General features: G+C 33.4%; 1 protein-coding gene and 1 long non-coding RNA gene across 2 annotated transcripts; both read left to right on the forward strand.

The window, feature by feature from the left end:
• Nucleotides 1–208: 208 nt before the first annotated feature.
• Nucleotides 209–2,371, forward strand: LOC103503922 (probable jasmonic acid carboxyl methyltransferase 2). The gene is made up of 2 exons (XM_008468313.3): nucleotides 209–1,425; nucleotides 1,829–2,371. Exons 1-2 carry the CDS (start codon nucleotides 658–660, stop codon nucleotides 2,183–2,185), a joined length of 1,125 nt encoding a protein of 374 aa, XP_008466535.2. The 5' UTR covers nucleotides 209–657; the 3' UTR covers nucleotides 2,186–2,371.
• Nucleotides 2,372–4,160: 1,789 nt separating this feature from the next.
• Nucleotides 4,161–6,230, forward strand: LOC127148830 (uncharacterized). The gene is made up of 3 exons (XR_007819963.1): nucleotides 4,161–4,478; nucleotides 4,781–5,713; nucleotides 5,983–6,230. It is a non-coding gene; the product is annotated as an uncharacterized LOC127148830 (long non-coding RNA).
• The last annotated feature ends 14,863 nt before the right edge of the window (nucleotides 6,231–21,093 follow it).

Raw genomic sequence — 21,093 nt, forward strand, 5'->3', positions numbered from 1 at the left:
TTACTTTCTTACCCAAATCCATTTTCCAGCTGTTGACATAAAATGACGAAGAACAAGAAAACAAATGAACAGTCAGCATAAAGACGTACTCTCTGATATCTGAAAAGCTAAGTATTCAAATCAGACACTGCAATATATCATCTTTCGCTCATTAATAACCATATTATATGACAAAAAACAAACCACACGAATTAAACAATCGAATAATAATAATAAAAAAAAAATAAAAAAAAAACAAACAAACAAAACCACAGTACACATCAATAATAGACACTACAAGTTTTGCATATTTATAAACTCCATATTTTTTTCCTGTCTATTTTCTTTCGATTCTACGTTCTAAACATGCATACATATAGTTCGAAACCCCTGACCCAAAAGCTGAACTGTGACCACTCTAAACCGAAGTACTAAAACACCAGAACCACAACAATTATTTTGCGTGTAAAGAAAAAAAAGCTTATGTTCGTCGGTGTCGGCCGCATACCACATATCCAATTCCCAATTTCCGTCCACACAACGAACATAATAGTTTCGAATCCGTTTTCCACGTTTTCTTTTTAATCTAAAACCCTATAAATATCTTCACAGATTAAATCCTAAACCAAATTCATATCTTTAATAAATTACTAAAAATAAAAATAAAAATTTTAAAAAATGGAAGTTGCACAAATTCTGTGCATGAACAAAGGAGGTGGAGAAACGAGTTACGCTCGAAACTCATCTCTTCAAAGCAAAATCATATCCGATTCAAAACGAATCACTGAAGAAGCAGTTGAATCCATGATAACCACTTTTTCCAATAACAACACAACCAGCGTTATTTCTATTGCTGATTTGGGCTGCTCATCTGGGCCCAACACGTTACTTCTAGTCTCCGATACTCTCAATCTCATCTCCTCTAAATGCAAACGCCTCGGCTACCCGCTCCCCGAAGTTCAGGTTTTTCTCAACGATCTCTTCAGCAATGACTTCAACTACATATTCGGGTCGCTCCCCGAGTTCCATCGACGTCTTGTGGTCGACAACGGTGGGGAAGTGGGGCCTTGTTTTATATCCGGGGTGCCGGGGTCTTTTTATGGAAGGTTGTTTCCGAAAAAGAGCTTGAATTTTGTGCATTCTTCATCAAGTTTGCATTGGCTTTCGGAAGTTCCAGAAGGATTATTGGAAGGGGAAGGGAAAAGGAGGTTGAATAAAGGGAAGCTTTATATATCTTCAACGAGTCCGAGGAGTGTCGTGGAGGCTTATGGTGAACAGTTTAAAAGTGACTTTGGGAGGTTTATAAAATCGAGATCTGAAGAAATGGTTAGTGATGGGAGAATGGTTTTATCTCTCATGGGGAGGAAATCTATGGATCCTACGACTCCTGATAGTTGTCATCATTGGGAGCTCTTGGCTCAGGCTTTAACCACCTTGGCTTCTCAGGTAAATTTCAAATCTCTCTCTCTCTCTGTTTTTTTTTTTTTTTTTTTTTTTTTTTTTTTTTTTTTTATCATTCAAACTCTTAACTTTAAAATTAATGGAAACAAATTATATTATTATTATCATTATTAATAAGAAGACCATTTTCATCGACTTTTGAAAGATATTTTCTGAAAAGAGTAATGATCATGTTTTTTTTTTTTCACTCACAAAGAAAAGTTAAAAACAGCTGCTACGTATCAATTGTTTGGGTGCACAAAAATAAGTACAAGTACGACAAGCAAAACACCAAGTTTTTTTCTTTCGAAAAATACTTAATGGATTTTGAATACTACTATTTCCACTTTTGATTTTGAATATTTTTCTAAAATAAATAAATAGATGAATAAAAAATTAATTTTGATAGGGATTAGTTGAAGAGGACAAAATAGACTCATTTAACGCACCATACTATGCGCCATGCATGGAGGAAGTGAAGGAAGAGATAGAGAAGGAAGGTTCATTCATGGTAGAACGGTTCGAAGCTTTCGAGGTTGAATGGGATGGGTTTGCCAGTGAAGCTGAGGATGGTCTCAAAATTCTGACCAGAGGCCAACGAGTGGCTAAGACAATACGAGCAGTGGTTGAAACCATGTTGGAGTCTCATTTTGGTGGCCATATTATTGATGCTTTGTTTCAACATTATGGGACCATTGTTCAACATTATTTGTCTAACAATAGAACTAAGTATACCAATTTGGTTGTTTCTTTTGTCAAGAAATAATGAATATATGTATCTCTATATAATTGTGTTAACTTTGCTGTTGGGATAAAATTAGATCCAAAAATAGCAAAGTTAAATCAGAATTATTATGTCTCCTGTCTAATAATTTATAGTTTATGCAAACGAAAAGTTGATAAATATTTGTAGTTTGTTCTTTTGCTATCATTGGAAAGCTTTTCTTTGAAACGTTTGTTTCATGCCTGAATACCTTAAACTAAAATTAGGTTTAAGGAGATTCCTTCCTTCTAAACAAACTCCTTAGAGGAGTAATCATTTTTAAAAAGTGTTTGAATGACAAATTGTGACCAATGGAAAATGTATATGGCCTGTAACAATAATGGTATGAAATTCGGAGAAAGGAGGAATTGGAAAACAAAATAAAGATGACTTTGATGCTTAAATAGTAAGAGAATTAAATAATAACGAATAAGTAAAAAGTTTTAATTATGATTTAGAACACGTATCAAAATCCAATTCAAGTTTCTATTTCAATGTATTTGTAGAGAGAATGTAGGATAAGGATGAAATTAATCTTTCCTATTAATAAGTAAGAATTAAATATGACTAGATAAATTACTTTAGTTTACGTTTTATTTTTGCTTATTTTTTTCTTTTTTTGTCTATTTTGTCAAGTACAAGTTCATCCCAACAAAAAGATTAAAATACTATTTTGATTTTTACATTTCGAAGTTTTCATATACTTTTAATTGTCAATTTTTAGTTTCTTATTTCTAATAAGTCTTATATTTAATAATCCTTTAAAATTACTTTTCTACTAAAATTGATTATTACGATGTTGTAAATAGATGTTCGTATGTGATTGGGTTAATAATACCAAAGTTACATGGAAAATTCAAATTCACACGTTTATTTGATAACTTCACATGCTATATATGCAATTATGTATGTATATATTGTATTTGCATGTTGTTTGACATATCTAAATGATTTTGTTTAACACGTGAGGGTGAATCCAACTTCATATCTTGAGATATTGATAAAAATTTATGTTAGTGGCCATCTTAATCTAGAAAAATTGAGATTACCTTCCTTACAATATTAGGGTGTGGGTAAAATCACATTTTACTAAACATGCATGCCGAATTTGCAACTACTTCTAACCTTTCCAACATTTTTATCATAAAATATTAGTTAACGACCAAATTTGTTCCATGATAGCAACATTTTGAAGTTTCTTAACAATAGTTTATAATGATAATAATCTCTTTTACTTTCGGTTTTTGCAACATCATTGCTTGTGTTTTATAACGAACTATGTAATTCTGATAACGAGATAACAATATCTAAAACTGGTATGATCCATTCAACGACAGATCTAGAAATTTATACGCATGTGACTTAATAAAAATAATTTGGAAAAGAATGTAAGTGAGCTTGAAAATGAATCTAAAGTGAATACTAGAATATAGATTTACCACTAGGCCAACTAATCGTATTATTATGATATCAGTTATATATATAAAGAGCATAAAGTTGATGGTACTTGAGCTTTCCTCGAACCTATATACTATATTTTTCTACATTCAAATAATATATCAATTATTTAAATAGACTACTATCTCTGATAGTAATCTATTGCTGATAGTAATCTACTGCAGATAGTAATCTATATCATTAATCTATTACAAATAAATTGTGACATATTATTATATTTATAAATATTTTGATTCATTATTTTACTGGATTTGAAAACAACCTAGATATTATTTTATTTAGTTCTAGTTGCCTCAATACATATGCTTTGTAATGAGAGCCATCTTTATCATTATCATTTTTTTTTCTTTTTATTATTTTGCTGTTATAGATCATTTATATCTTTTATATAATTAACTATCGCATTGTTTGGGATTATGAGTGGAGTGGAGTGGACTATATAGTCCACTCCTTGTTTGTGATAATGTTTAGTTTTAGTTGTATTAATGGATAAAATCTCTTGTAATTAGGAATATATTATTTGATTTTATTTGTTTCCTTATTACCACAAAGGTCCCTTGTATTTATCTCCCTTTTTCCTTGATGTAATAACATACAAATATTTTATTCAATGAAATATCAACACATGGGTATCAGAGCTTTAACCGAGATCTACTGTTCAGACGCCGTTGTTGCTCTTCTCGTTGTGAATCTCACCGACGATGAGCTCAGCACCTATGACCAGATCCATCTGCAGGTCCCAAATTCATCCAACCTGAAGTCGACCTAGGTCCCGTCCGTGGTGAACCTAACGTGAAGCCTCCTTGTTTCCTCATTTCCTCGTCTGCTGCACTCTTCGGTCTCTAATCTCAGTTCTCTATTCTCCTATCTTAGTCTTTCGCTCTCCGATCTTAGTTCTCTGTTCTCCGATCTCCGTGAAACCTAGCTGTGATCTCAATTCTCTCTTCTCTGTTTGCGACAGCCATGATCTCTGTTTCGTGGCCCTGTTACTCATCGCCACTGCTCTTTGAGTTTTTTTTTCCTTGTGCAGATCTACTGCTCAGATCTGTTGCCCAATCTTTGTTATTTAAAGTTTCCCTCTAGATCTGTGTTTGTGCTTTGTTTATGTGATAGCTGACTTGTTTTTTTCATTGTGAGTAGATGGAGAAAAGTGAAATTGCTCGTCCAATTAGCATGATTCTTGATGGCTCTAATTATATTACATGGACAAATCAAATTAAAAGCTTTCTAATTGGACGAAAATTATGGCGTATTGTCTCCGGTGATATTACCAAACCAACCAAACAAGACCTAAGATGATAGCAAATTTATCGAACGCCTCGAAGAATGGGATAGCAAAAATCATCAAATTATCACCTGACTTAGTAACACATCAATCCCTGCTATCAATATACAATTTGATGCTTTTGAAAATGCTAAGGAATTATGAGAATTTTTGTCTACACGATTTAAATCTGTCAGATTAGCTCATTACTATCAGTTGCATAATAGCCTTGTCAATCTCAATCAAGAAGTTGGTCAATCTGTTAATGAACATCTAGCAGTGCTTCAACCTATCTGGACTCAACTTAATCAAGCTAAAATCAGTAAAGATCTTCGTCTTATTAAAGTCTTTATGTGATTATGTCCAGAATATGAATCTGTTAAGACTGCCTTACTACACCACAATCTCTTGCCCTTATTGGATGCAGTCATCCAAGAGATATTATTTGAAGAAAAACGTCTTGGCATCAATCTCTCCAAACATTCTGATGTTTTTCTTGTAGACATTCATTCATCATCTAGAGAATCAAGCACATTTTATAAGAATTGGTCACAAATTTATTGATTGTCTTAAAATAGAATGGAGATACTACCATAAACCATATCATATTTTGGGTAATTGTCCTATAAAATCATCTCGACCTCGAAGCTATTCTACAAGAGGAAAGAACTTTACTAAATCTGATACCTCATCTGTTGTTGCTGCTGCATCAGATAATTCCACCTTCCCCTATTTTCAAATAAGTAATCTTTAGAGCCTATTAAATCAGTTAATTTCATCATTTTCCTCTGCACTTGCTGTCTCACCAGGTAATCAATGACTTCTTGACTTTACCTGTTGCAATCATATGACATCTAATTATTCTCTTATGAACACTCCTAGTCCTGCTAAATCTTTACCTCCCATTTATGCTGCTGATGGCAATTGTATGAACATATCTCATATTGGCACCATTAATACCCCCAGTTTGAGTCTTTCTCATGCTTACTATGTCCCAAACTTAACCTTTAATCTAGTGTCTGTTGGTCAACTATGTGATCTTGGCTTAACTGTTTCTTTTTCTCTCAATGGTTGTCAGGTTCAGGATCCATAGACGAAAAGACGATTGGGACGGATCATAAAGTGGGAAGATTGTTTGAGCTCCTATCACTTCAAGTTCCTCCTCCTTCATCCATCTCTGCTCCTGTCACTGACTCTGATACATATCAGTGGCATCTTCATCTTGGTCATGCTTCTCTTGAAAAACTTCATCATTTAATTTACGTTAACAATTTAAATAATGTTACCAAGTTTGTCCTTTTAATTGTTTAAATTGCAAACTTGCTAAGCAACCTGCTTTGTCTTTTTCTCAATCCACTTCTATATGTGATAAACCTTTTGATTTAATTCATTCTGACATTTAGGGTCCTGCCCCTACTACCATTGTTCATGGTTATCGCTATTATATTTTGTTCATTGACGATTTCTCTTGATTTACATGGATTTATTTTCTCAAGCACCGCTCTAAATTATCTCGCACTTATATTGAGTTTACTAATATGTTCAAACTCAATTCTCTTGTCCTATCAAAACCTTTCGCACTGATAATACATTGGAGTATAAAGACTTCACTCGTCTATCTTTTCTCTTCCAACAAAGCACTCTTGTTCCGCACTCTTGCCCCCGCACCTCTTAACAAAATAGGTGTGTTGAGCACAAACTTCGCCACATTCTTGACTCAGTACGTGTCCTCCTTCTTTCTACTTCATATCGTGAGAAATTTTAGGATGAAGCAGCTCTTACATCCGTGTATATTATCAATCGTGTTCCTTCCTTTGTTCTTCAGAATATCTCTCCATTCGAAAGACTATATGATACTCCTCCCAACTACTCTAACCTTAAAGTCTTTGGTTGTGCTTGCTTTGTTCTCCTACATCCTCATGAGCACACTAAACTTAAACCACGTGCCGACCTCTGTTTTCTTGGCTATGACACAGAACATAAAGGTTTCCATTGTTGGGATCCTCTTTCCAATAAACTTCGTATATTTCACCATGTCACATTTTAGGAGCACACTATGTTCTCTCGCTTGTCCTCCTTCTACTCCTTCTTCTCTAGTCTTCAACCTTTCTTCACCAATAAATCTATTGAACTTTTTCCTCTCTCTGAGTCCACTTCTGATACCGAGCTTACTCAATCTGTACCTACTTCTGCAAACTCAAACCAATCATCCGTCTCCGATGATGGTCATGAACCTACTTCAACACCCTTCTTCGTCGTTCTACTTGAGTAAGGAAACCTCTCATCCATCTCCAAGATTATCACTATTTTTTCACTATTGTTTTCCTTGTTGAACCTACCTTTTATCAAGAGGCTAGTACTGACCCTTTATGGCAGAAAACAATGAGTGATGAATTACAAGCTCTTGAAAAGATGCACACTTGGGACTATGTTGACTTACCTCCTGGTAAAAGACCCATTGACTACAAGTGGATCTACAAAATCAAGACTCACTCTGATGGTATTATTGAGTGTTATAAAACTTGTCTTGTTGCAAAAGGATATTCGCAAGAATATGGTATTGACTATGAAGAAATATTTGCTCATGTGGCTCGGATGACGTCTATTCGAAGTCTGTTAGCTGTTGTTGCTGCCAAGCAATGACCTCTTCTTCAGATGAATGTCAAAAATGCTTTCCTTAATGAGACTTTTTCTGAACAAGTCTATATGAAGTCATCTCTTGGTACTTCTCCTCATCCTCACAAGGTATGCCTCCTGTGTCGAGCATTATATGGTCTGAAATAAGCTTCATGGGCTTGGTTTGGCATATTTAGCTCTACCATCACTCAACTTGGATTTGTCCCTCACGACACTGCGCTCTTTACTGGCCACACACTCCAGGGTATTCTTCTTCTTCTTCTTTATGTTGATGACATGAATATTACTGGTAATGATCCACGAGCAATATCTGATCTCTAACATTATCTTGGTCAACATTTTGAGATGAAAGACCTTGAGTCTTCAACTACTTTCTTGGCCTTGAAGTCTCTTGGTGCTCGAACGGGTATTTATTATCTCAAGCCAAATATACCTCATATCTCTTAGTCCGCGCAGGAATCACTGACTCCAACACAGCTTCGACGCCATTAAATCCCAATGTTCATTTGACCCCTTATGATGGTTATCCTTTTGAAGATGTGAGTATGTATTGACAACTTGTTGGTAGTCTCATCTGTCTAATAGTGAGTCGTCCAGACATTGCATATGTTGTTCATATTTTCAGTCAGTTTATGGTTGCTCCTAGAACCATTCATTTTATTGTTGTGTTACATATTCTTCGCTATATCAAGGGAACCTTAGGGCATGGACTTCAGTTTTCTTCTCAATCCTTCCTCGTCTTATCTGACTACTTTGATGCAGATTGGACTAGGGACCCTACCGATCGACGTTCTACAATAGGTTACTGTTTCTACTTAGGAGATTCTCTCATTTCTTGACGTAGTAAGAAATAAAATGTTGTCTCTCGTTCCAGTGCTGAATCAAAATATTATGCTCTTGATGATGCTACCATTGAACTTTTAGGGCTTTGTTGGCTCCTTGCTGATATAGGTGTTCCCCAGCAAGGTCCTACCCTCCTTCATTGTGACAATCATAGTGCTATCCAGATTGCTCACAATGATGTTTTATCCATGAGCGTACAAAGCACATTAAAAATGACTGTCACTTCATTCGTCATCATTTTTAAGCAACACACTTCTTCTGCGATTTGTCTCTACCATTGAGCAACCAACAAATATCTTTACCAAAGCTTTACCATCTACCCACTTCAATGAGTTACTTACCAAACTTAAGTTGACAGCTACTCTACCACCTTGAGTTTGAGGGAGGGTATTAATGTGTAAAATCTCTTGTATATTATTTGATTTTATTTGTTTCCTTATTACCACAAAGGTCCCTTGTATTTATCTCCCTTTTTCCTTGATGTAATAACATACAATTATTTTATTCATTAAACTATCAGCAGAAGTTGACAATTAGGATTAGGATTTAAAATAATCCACGCTCTCTTACTAATCTTCAACCATAAAAGGGTATTTGTTTCAAATGTTGGGAAATTCGTTGACCAACTTTCGAACACCACATTCGATGATTATTGTCAATCAATCTTCGACCACCACCTTTGAGGACTCCACCGATGACCTTCCGACAACCAACTTTGGCGACCATCGCCAGCCAATATTGCTAGTAGCCAACGATCAACCTTGAAATTTTTCAATAAAAACATTTTTGAGATATATAACAAACCAAAGAATGTTTTAAAACTCATTTTTTGTTTTTGTTTTAAGAAGTTTTTATCAAAAGTGTTTAGATAAAAATAAATTTTTGAAAAACAATTTTCTAAGTCATTTCAAATACACTCTTATTTTAATTATAATAATATTTTTAAAAATACATTCTCATATGTTTTCTTTTTTTCTAAATTATTACTATTATTATTAGGTTATCTTTTTAAAATCATCTCTCTTCCCTTCTTTGTTTAAAATTGATGGTTCATTTTAGAGGACAAGGGTAGTATATATATAGTGTTGTATATATCAAATAAACTTCACAACAAGCTTCTTTTTAACTAATTAATTATATTTATTTAGGTTACATGCACAAAAATCCCTAATTTAGTTTAATAACACTTTCCAAGTTTTTTTGTTGGTCAATTTAACTGGCTCGAAGACCTAAAATTATCTTTCAAGCTTAAAATTTACAATTTCGGAAAACATTTAGTGGCCAGATAAAAATAAAAATTTAAAACTTTATGCTTTTTTTATTCCTCAAACATAATTTGATAAAAAAATATAACTTTTCAATAATAAAATTTAAGATTAAATACTAGTTTATTTCAATTTGAGTTAGCATATTATGATAAAAAAAAAAAAAAACGATGACCATTTTCAAATTAGTTAAAATGATAGAAATCTATGAAAATTTATTTCAAAACCCTAGTAAAATCAAAACATCATTTATAGATTATATTAATTTTAATAGATGAACAACATAATTAACCAAATTTAATAAAATCACATGTCAATTTATGTAAAAGAGGTTATACTATAAAATTGTATAACACGTGCATCTCACATAGTAATAAACTAGTTTGTATAAATTGGTGGAAGGTATAGTTTTTGAACTATATTTTTCAAAATGGTATTTCATGTACCTAAATATATCACTAGAAGAAATATGACCTATAATGTCGGTTGAAAAAAATGAACACGGATCTTTAATGTCAGTTTTTAAGATACGGATCTTTAATGTCGGTTTTAAACCGACATCAAAGATGAAGCTTTAATGTCGGTTTAAAACCGACATTAAAGACTCCATCTTTTACAAACCGACATTAAAGGTACATTCTAAACCTATATCCAAACACGCCACAAACTATCCCATCAAACCTAACTCCCAATAACCCCTACATATAAATGCCTTATTTAGGGTTTTTTCAAGCTCATACACTCTCAAACTCCTCATTATCATTTTCATTGCAGCTTCTTCAATAACACTAATCATGGCTGAATGAGGAGGAGATCGCGGTGGCTTTGGCAGAGGCTTTGGTGACAGAGGTCGTAGTAGCGATTGTGGCTGTGGACGCCGTCGTGTTGGTTGTTGTGGCGAAGAGGAGAAGTGGGTTCCAGTCACCAAGCTATTCATAGCTGTGGAGGAGTGGGTTCTAGTCATGCTGGCCGCCGTGAAGAAGAGGAGACTGTGGCCGCGACTGCTATTCCGGTGACCTAATATTATGGTGAGCAAACAAACAAGAACAATGGATGTACATTATCTTACTAAAATCTTTTTCTATCTCGAATTAGTAGATCATTGTTGCAAGGTTGTATATGCAAATTGTTTTATAAAACCTTACTCTCAGAATTGATCAGGTGTAACAAAATACTCCCCTCCCTCTCACTCACTGCTTCACATGGTAGAAACTTGGCTCTCTTTGGACTAGGAAATTTTCACAATTGTTTGAAGAGACCAAAGTTATTCTCGGGTATTGTGTGATATTAAGGATTTGACATTAAAAAATCCACTGTTATCCGAATTCCAGATCTACATGTCCTCCCTCAGTTTGAGGAAGAAGAGAATGGGGATGAGTTGATGGATGGAGACCTATTTGGAAATTTCATCCTCAAGGTTGCTTCTAAAGTTCAGTGCCCAAGACGAGTCAATCAAATATTTTTGGAATTTCAGATGCAAGTTATATGCTTCATTTATTTCGGCTTGATGGCGTTTACATGTCCTAATCATTGAAAGCTCGTGTCCCACAATAAATAGTTGTGATTTATATTATTTTATTTTGTGTTCTTGCTAAACTAAACAATTCATACTCTTTATAATGAAGATCTCATTTGATAGTACCTCATCCTCTGATTGCCTACTTTTTTTTACTCCTATGTTTTTTTTTCTTTTATTGAATATTATGCTCTAAACTTATCATTTTATGCATTGAAAACATGCCTCTAGGAATCCTTTTGGGAGGCAAAGTTCGAACTTGCTGCTTATGAGAATTTAGTATTTGGAAAAATTGGAGGTTTGTACCTCATTTATCATTGCGATGGAAAATTGATTTTACCTTCCTTCGTTCTTTTCTTTTCTTTTTTTTAACTATCGAATATTTAAATAACTGAAAACTATTTTGAATTTTTTCTGCAGATGGTATTCTTGTTGCTGCATCACATCCACTGATCAGTTGTGGAGTTGCAACTGGCATGGGTTTCTTAGTCTTTAAAAGTATGATATCATTTATTGATGGGTTTTAATTTGATGATAAGATTTTTTAACGTATAGTTATAAATTAATAGATTCGTTTACTTCAAATGCATTTTTGTCTAATAATTTTTCTATATTTCATATCTTCCAATATTGAGCTCTCTCCTATTTCTTGCATAAGGTCATTTTCATTCTTTGAAGTGTGAAGTAAACTTTCAATCACTGAAGTTTTCAATTCTTTGTAGTATTCTCTGAAGTGTTTGTTAAATTTGATATAAAATAAGTAGGAATGGATGGATAATGGAATAGTGGGAAAAGAACTATTACATCAGTTCTATTGTTGGTGCTAATAAGAACTACAAGGCGTGGGCATTTTATTTTGTGCAGAATCTCAATGTAAATATAAATCTGTTGGATTTGATTTCAAGATGCTACCATTCTGCTTCTTATTTGTATTTGTATTTGATGTGTTTTTTACATCTCTTTGGACTTGGACATTTACTTTTTCCGCATCAAGGGCTCTGATTTCTGACTTATGTATTTTGTGGTCTTGCCTTGGTATAGTTCCCTTTGTGTTTATGGTATAGTTCCCTTTTTCCGCATCAAGAGGTTTAGGTTCCACTTGTATCAATTGTCTCATCTTCGTGCATTCATAGTATTGTATCTTCTTGGGTTATCTTTGCTTTGTAGTTCATGAATTGGGTTTCAACACTTATAATTTGAAGAACGGGGCACTGTAGAATTGATGAAAAAGGAAGGAGAAATGCTCTGCTGCTATGTGAAGAGAAATGGGTAACATTCACTAAGAAGTAGGATTAATTGCTAGAGCTGCGGAAGTAGGTTCGTAGTGCTGAAAATACTAAAATATATTAACATGTTAATTGAGCTTTTATTAGATGAACATCTTGCTGAGTAAAAAAGGTAATCAATTTATTTTTTATTGTTATTATTATTATTTATAGTACCCTTAACTGAGATTCCTATAGATGCTTGGCAGGAAACTAAAACTGGGTTTGGTCTGAGTTGATTTGTTCGGAAGTCAGTCTTGATTACTTTGCATTTATATATATATTTTTTAGACATAATGGAAACGAAAAGAGAATGTAAAAAAAAAAAAACAACATAATTCCGGAATATAATCTTGTTCATCCTTGTTTGCTTTCAAGTTACATTGAGTTTTACAAGCTTATTTAGGTTCCTCTATTTAATACCAAATGTATATTAATTCGAAATAGTGTGACAGAAGGGGAAATAGGTCTAGTGATGATGAATGATACATTTTCACTACAAATGAGTACTTGAAGGCCTTTTAACTTTCTTCTTCTTCTTTATGTAATCAATTTTTGTTGGCATAAATGGTGCTCAAGACCTCACTTCCTCGGCAAATGCATATTGTAACAAGGTTCCTAAATTTGTTTGTTTTTTGTTTTGTTTTTTCAGTTTCTAAGTTTATCATTGTTGTACATATAGTAGTAATAGTCTTGAGAGGTTTATTACAATTGCAGATCGGGAAATGGTGGAGGAGAAGGCCGACCATATATAATTCTTCAAATGCTTGGATTGATGTTTATTAGATAGAACTGAAAAAATCAAATTTTTATTGAAACTCTAAGTTGAATTTAAATAAGATCAAGTGAAAAATACCGATCTAATTGAAAGCTTAGGCTTAATGTCATTGAAAGCCTCATTATTGGAGATTTGGAGACTTTTTTCTACTATGAAGATGTTTGCAATGAAATTTTCTTTTGAGCTAAATATTTTTCTTCCTCTACATACTATGTCATAATATAGAGCCAATTTCCACTATGATCTGGTAGTTTGAGAAAAGAGTTTAGGGATTGAAATCAGAGTGGTGTACATAGAACTTTGAGCAGAAAGGATCATGATATGGTTCACAGGTCTCAGTGGCTCAGGTTTGTCACTAAACCTTTTGTCTTTTGCTTTTACAGCTTAATGGTTTTTGACTTATTATGATTAAATCATGGTTTAGACAACCTATAGTTTAGATTGTCCTCAAATAAAACCTACAGTTTGGATTATAGACCAAACTCAACAATGGAACATTTGATTTTGGCTGGTTGTATTATAGACCTACAGTTTTTGCAACATATGCTGATGGTTAGTTAAATAATGAAGAACTTGTGGACATAGCTGGTTGTATTATAAATGACATTGTGTTTTGAACCTGATTGGGAGACCCTTTGAACTTTCTGTGTGTATTATATGTGGTGTAAATGAAAGTCAATGATTTTGGCTGTTAATTCCTCCCTTTTCAGGGGACCCTTTCTTTCTCCTATGAGTCCCCACAGGCTATAGAACTGCTTACTACTATGCTTGACATGTTTGTTTGCAATACTGGAGATGATATCAGATTAAATGGTTTATTTTGATATTGCTTGTAGAATGATTGAAGTCATCAGATTGAAAGCTAAGTGATTGTGTAGATAGTCAGGCGACCATTGAAGGTTGAAGACTGAGAAGACGTTTAGGATTTCTTATTTGTATTAGGATCTTGTTTCATGTACTATTGTAGAATGTATATATAAACACAATATTAAGTTTTCATTTTGTGTATTTGTAAAAGATAAATATTGTAGTTTCTAAAATAATATTAATTTGTTGGAGCGAGAAAAAATATTTATCTATATGGATTCAATGTTGGTTTATAAAAAATGGACAATAATACAACAATTAAATAAATATAAATTTCTAAAAATGGACAAAAACAAGCCTTTGATGTCGGTTTTAAACTGACATTATTGGCCTCTTTAATGTCGGTTTTAAAACGACATCATAGCCCAATCGACATTAAAGGGCTTCAATAACACTATCAAAGATGTCGATTTGAAACCGACATTAAAGCCAAATCGACATTAAAGGGCTTCAATAACACTATCAAAGATGTCGGTTGAAAACCGACATTAAAGGCCTTTAATGTCGTTTTTAAACCGACATTAAAGAGGCCTTTAATGTCGTTTTTAAACCGACATTAAAATCCAACCGACATTAAAGGCCTTTAATAAAGCTCGCAAAGATGTCGGTTGTCAAGTGACATTAAAGCCCTTTAATGTCGGTTTTAAACCGACATTACAGGTCAGATTTCTTGTAGTGTATGTATGACAAAAGATAATAGGGAAAAAATAGACATGATTTAAGATAACCAATATTTATTGTACAAAGAACTACAATTTGTGCTATAATATTTTGTACCCCGGCCCACACAGACTATAATAACCATGACTATAGTACTATGCACTCCAAATACAAACTATAATAATTATAGACTATTATAATTCATTCTGAATTCTAAACACCTCTATGTAATTGTAAGAAAAATTATTTTCCATATTTACTTGTCTATAATGTTTTTTTTTTCTCTAAGTGAGTGTAAAGTGGCTGGTTAAATCCCTTGAAGGATTGGTGGTGCTTCGTGGTTTGAGCTTTTTATTTGACTTTTTTGGTTTGTTATTTGTCCTCTAATTTAGTCATTGAGTTTGTTAGAAAGAAAATTAGGATTCATAAATCATGAGTATTTTCCATTATTATTTTTCTTTTTGGTATTTTTCCATTTATGAATTTTCCTTTATTGTTTTCTTTGAGGTCAATATATATTCCTATGTACAACTCTTGATGTACTCTGAATTATTATGATTTATTCTATAATATAAAAATTTCACATGGTATCAGAACTGTAGGGTTTTATCTGTTACACCCCGTTTTAGGTTTTCCCCTCTAACCTAGGCCATGGCGTGAATCTACTCTTAACATTCCTTTTTAACTGTAACATTGGTAAAACACTTTTCAAGATTTTTTATAAAAATTTCGGTAGCGTCTCCCCTATAATAGGGGTTAGCCAAACCTGAAAAGGGAAGATATTTTCACTTCTATACAACTATGCAATCCTCAGACTCAAAACCACATCAAGTGTGTCTCACCATACACTCATCCAGACTATTCCAAAGTTTCAAGCAAAGTTCATATCCAAACTAGATATTATTTACAAAATAATTACATCCAAAGAATAATTTCTCAAAACACGCATCATAATGTGACTCTCGCTACTTTTAACTACCCATAAAGGAAATACAAAACTTAGTGTATACATACAAAGAGAATCAGAGTTCATAATCAATGACGAGAAACTCAACCAAAGCTTAGTCCTTGACCGCTACTTGGGGGAGGGGGGGGGGGGGGAGAAAACATTGAACACAACAGTGAGTGTCAAGTTCTTAGAAGTAAAACTCGTAAAAAATGCTTAAATAGAAAATCTATAATATGCATTAATAATGAAATATTAGTTAAAACATCATTTTCTTGTAGCCACGAATCAACCAACAAACCTGTAGTCAATCCAACCATGGCAAGGCGTCTAAATATATGAGCAAAGATAGCTCACACATGAACAAAGAATCATGCGACCAAAACTAGCTTACGCATATTTAGTACTCGCCACGATAGAAACCTCCATCTAATCCAATCCAACCATGATAAAATACTAAATATAAGGTCTGAAATACCTCACACACGATCCATATCCACAAGAAAACACGCGGTCAAATGGAGCTCACGTATACTTAGCACCTATCGCAGTAACAACATCCATCCAATCCAACCATAATAGCATACTAAATATACGACCCAGAATAGCTCACACATGATCTACCTCTATAGGGTACACACGGCCAAACGGAGCTCACACATACTTAGCACCTAACACAGTAATAACCTTCATATCCGCTCCTATGTGCATATAGAGCCATCCACCATGGGTTAAGCTATGCTCGAAGCCATATCACAATCCTTCATCCATGTCCTCACCTAGCTCAGGTTCTCGAATCTTCGGTCACGACCTTTGTCAATCCCGAAATCCCTTGACAACCATAGGTGGTGCTATAGAAACACATTCACATAGCCTTTAGGGTAATCACCAACATTCATAAAAATCATATCTCTCATTTTTAAAAGCCAAACATGGTTAGAAACTCATTTTCATAAAGTCATTTTCAACTTTGACGATCAACACATATTTTATGAAATCCAAGCCATATGCATTATTAAAATCATGATGAGTAAACACATCGTTTAAACATAAACGAAAATCACTACTACAAATTTGATCTTGATGCACGCAAAATTGTATTTCTTGATGTTCATGGCAAAGGACCATCAAGAAAAATATTTTTCTTGATACATTGTTTATCTTGACGGTCATGTACGTCAAGAAAAGTACCCATATTTTGTTAAAGAAATACGAAAATTCGTAAAAAAATGTGGATTATTAATTTCCTTGATGGGCAAAGTTCCCTTAGTTTCGTTGATGGGCCGCAAACGTCAAGAAAACTATTTCTCGATGGACAATAAACATCATGGATAATATATTAGTTGACGGGCAATGCCCATCCAGATAGCTAGGTTTTCTTGATGGACAAGATCCATCAAGGATGAATTTTCTTGATTTGCAATGGCCATCATCGAAAAAAAAATTAATATATTTGTTTTGGATTTCTTCATGGGTTTAGAATTTCCTTGATGGGTCGGGTTTCTTGATGGACATAAAAGAAAACGATGGGCAATGCCCATCAAGAAAAAGAATTATAATTTTGGGTTTGCGATAAGATCATGGGCAAGGCCCATTAAGAAAACGATAGCTTGATTAACAATGCCCATCAAGAAAAAATATTTCCCACTAACCACAAAATTCGGGCCCTCATTAACGGACTAAAACACGATATTCATCATTTTTATCTCATTCACTCTATTTCTAAATTAAATTAACACTACTATAGTTTTATCATTTTTCTTATTAATTTCTAATTTTTGTTAAAGTAAAGTCAAATGGTTAGGTACATAACTTGAACAAATTTTTTTTTCTAATATTAAATTAATAAATTCATTTACATTTAAAATTTATTTAAGAAAACCCATTAAATACAAAAGACCAAATGATGTAGTCATTAATTAAATTTAAAATTATTTAATTTATTGTTATATCTACGAGTTATTTAATCAATTAAAATAAAAATAAAAAGTGAAGGCATTGGTAGTAATAATTAATTTATTAAAATTAATTTGTTAAAAATTATTTTAATAAAACAATTTATTAAAATAAATTAATTTATTTTAATAAATTTTTTATGTATAAAATAATTAATATATAATAAAATATTATATCTCATAGTTATTTAATCAATTAAAATAAAAATAAAAAGGGAAGACATTGGTAGTAATAATTAATTTATTAAAACTAATTTGTTAAAAATTATTTTAATAAAACAATTTATTAACATGTGTTTTGAATATATGTGTGCGTATAGTGTGCTCAACAGCTGGGCAGTACAGAATGTGGGTATTACGTGATGAAGTTCATGCAAGACATAGTAAGGCAAAAAAGCATTACAATTACAGATGTGGTATGCATTTTATTGCACCATATCTCTTATAGCTATTATTCTTACGCTTAGTACAATCTAGTAATTAAATTATATTTATTTCATTTACAACTGACAAGACAAGCACCTTATACTCAATCTGAATTAGATATGGTGAGAGTGGAATACTGTGACTTTCTAGGACGCTACATATGATACATGTTTTTATTGCAATGAACGGGTAGTTTTTATATTTATAGTTTAGATATATCTTGATACGATGTCAATTTCTGTAGGGTTATGTCTTGATCATATTTGTTAGATATTGTTTTTTGTAGAACAACATTGGTTTACAGTTGATTAATGAAAATTAATTAGTTCATTTGATGGATGTCTAGTAATTTTATGAAATATATGTTACTTGTGTGTTTCAATTATATGGTATGATGGTATGAATTTCATATTTGTGATTGTTGATATTTTTCATTAGTTGTTTGAAGTTGGAAAGTTAGAAGTTTCGAATTTTTGGAGTTCTGGAGTTGTGTGAGTTCTGAGTTCTGCAGGTTATGTAGTTGACACGCAGATTTGAAGGAGTTGTTTGAATTAGGTTTGTAGTTGTATGTAATGGATTTTACATAAGTTGTGAAATTAGAAGTTTTAAGTTGTTGGAGTTCTGGAGTTGTGTGGGTTATGTAGTTTTGGAGTTGTCGTGAGGGTTATGTAGTTTACACGAATTTGCAGGAGTTGTTTGAATTAGTTTGTAGTTGTCTGTAATGAATTTTTCATATTTTCAGTTTTTGGTGTTTTCAGTTTTTTATATTGTTTGAGGTCGATCAGGTCATATATATAGGCGGGTCGTAATGATCCTTTTTTTTCATTTTTCTAAAGTTGTTATAGTTGACGGGCTAAAAACGTCAATAATAAAGTTTTGTTGACGAGTAAAACCCGTCAATAGAAGGGCTATCTTGATGGGCAAAAGACGTCAATGTCACCTTTCTTAATGGCCAATCCCATCAACAATAGGTTTTTGATGACATATTTTGACCATCAAGTAAACTGGTTTTCTTGATGACCTTTTTAGTTTCCTTAATGGGCAAAACACATCAAAGTCTTCTTTCTTGATGGCCAATACTATCAAGAAAGGGTTTTTTATGGCATGTTTTGTCCATCAAGAAATGATTTTCTTGATAGGCTTTTCAATTTCCTTGATAGGCAAAAAACATCGAAGTTCCCTTTCTTGATGGCCAATACCATCAAGAAAGAACTTTTGATGACATGTTTCAACCAGATGGTCGGGCTTTCTTGATGTCTGCCTACATGATGGGCAAAGACCATCAAGGTAGATAATTTTTGACGTGTTTTGCACATCGAAGAAGGTCAAATATATAGTAGTGAATTGGTCATAAAAAGTATAATTCATGGTAGCTCCAAACGATATCATAAGATAACAAGTATAAGGAAAGCTTAAAAATGAGCCACTCACTATCATTAACTCGATCCCCTAGAATTATACGCTTTTCCCATTACAAGTGGGCCTGAAACTAAGTTTGTCTCTTAGTTATCTTTGCATATCAAGACAACACAATAATCTCTAAAAACACTTCATTATATGCATTTAAGCTATTTTACATTTCTTAAGTCCTTATATTCTCGAATGTCCCTAATCTAGACTAAAAATCCACCTCTAAACCTTTAAACCTCAAATTTAGATCCTTAGTAAAATGGATGTCCAAACTTAAGTCAAACTCACTGAGACTTTCGTTTCTATACGCTTTTATTTCAACTATAAATGATTTTTAAATTTAGTTCCACTAAATCAACATGAGTCAACTAACCTTACACTTCATGAGGCCACCTAAATCCATTTTATGTTTCTAAGGTCCTTGAATTTCAAAGCGCTTAGGATTTGACTAGACCTTTCACTTACGAACCCTTGGACTTGAAACCTAGATACTTAACCCGATGAGCATCCAACTTAGTTCAAATTCAACGGATCTTTTATGTAGATACACTTTTATCCCCACTATCGATGATGCTTGGGATTTATACCCATTATATTACCACGAGTCAAACTTAAAAGACTTCCTAAAATCACTCAAACCATTTATGTTTCAAACATGTAGAAACAACACCCAATAACCTCCAAAGCTAGAAGAAAGTCCCTTCTTGACCTCTAACATTTAACTTGGGGACCCGAGTCTTATGAATAATCTATTCTTAATTCTTAGATTCAATGGGCATGCAACAACTCGAAGAAAATTCAATTAAATTACTCCAAAACGTGTCAAGAACTAATTGAATTACTCTTAACTTCAATGAGCAACATCTTAACCACCTTCTAAGTTCAAAATCAAGCATACAAAAACCATAGGTTGTTTTAGCATTAAACTTAAATGGGAACTCAAGACTCATTCCATAAAGTTTAGAATATTACCCAAATTTGTGCTAAGACCCAATTTCGAGTCTCGATGCAGCTGAATAACGGCTAAAATCTCCTAATACTCTGAATCTAACATCAAAATGTAATGGATATTGTAAAATCAAAGCTGAAACTTAGTAGGTATTCGAAAATCTTCAACAAACCAAACTAAAATACACTAAAATAAGCAAATCCTTACCTAAATTAACTCCAAGAGGTGGGAACGAGAGTCCTGAACGGTATGATGATGAAAAGGTGCAACTCAAATCAAATGCAGTTGCACGTTTGCGGACTGCAATGCTGCGATGAATCCCACATTCAACAACTAGCTGGAGCAATGGTGAAGATGGGTCGGGCAATAGCAACATTCACGGGGTGGAGCACTGGAGAAGGGTCGTCCACGTTGGAGAGTTGTGTCGCTGCTAGCGTGCATCACCAAGAAAGGTAGCTCTGGTCGTCACTGCAAAACCTACCCCATTCCTGTCCACCGCGAATATCTTCTGTTATCCATCTGCCTCTATTTTTCATCGTACAGATTTGCTTCTATTTTTCATCCAAATTTTGCACTATACAAGTCGCTGTCACTAGTATTCTTCGTGTCACGGTCCTCCTGAGCTTCTCTTCGTCGTCTGTGGGTCTCGTGTTACCATGAGTTGTCGCTGGA

This window comes from Cucumis melo, chromosome 4 (genome assembly GCF_025177605.1).
Source record: "Cucumis melo cultivar AY chromosome 4, USDA_Cmelo_AY_1.0, whole genome shotgun sequence".
Classification (NCBI taxonomy): domain Eukaryota; kingdom Viridiplantae; phylum Streptophyta; class Magnoliopsida; order Cucurbitales; family Cucurbitaceae; genus Cucumis; species Cucumis melo.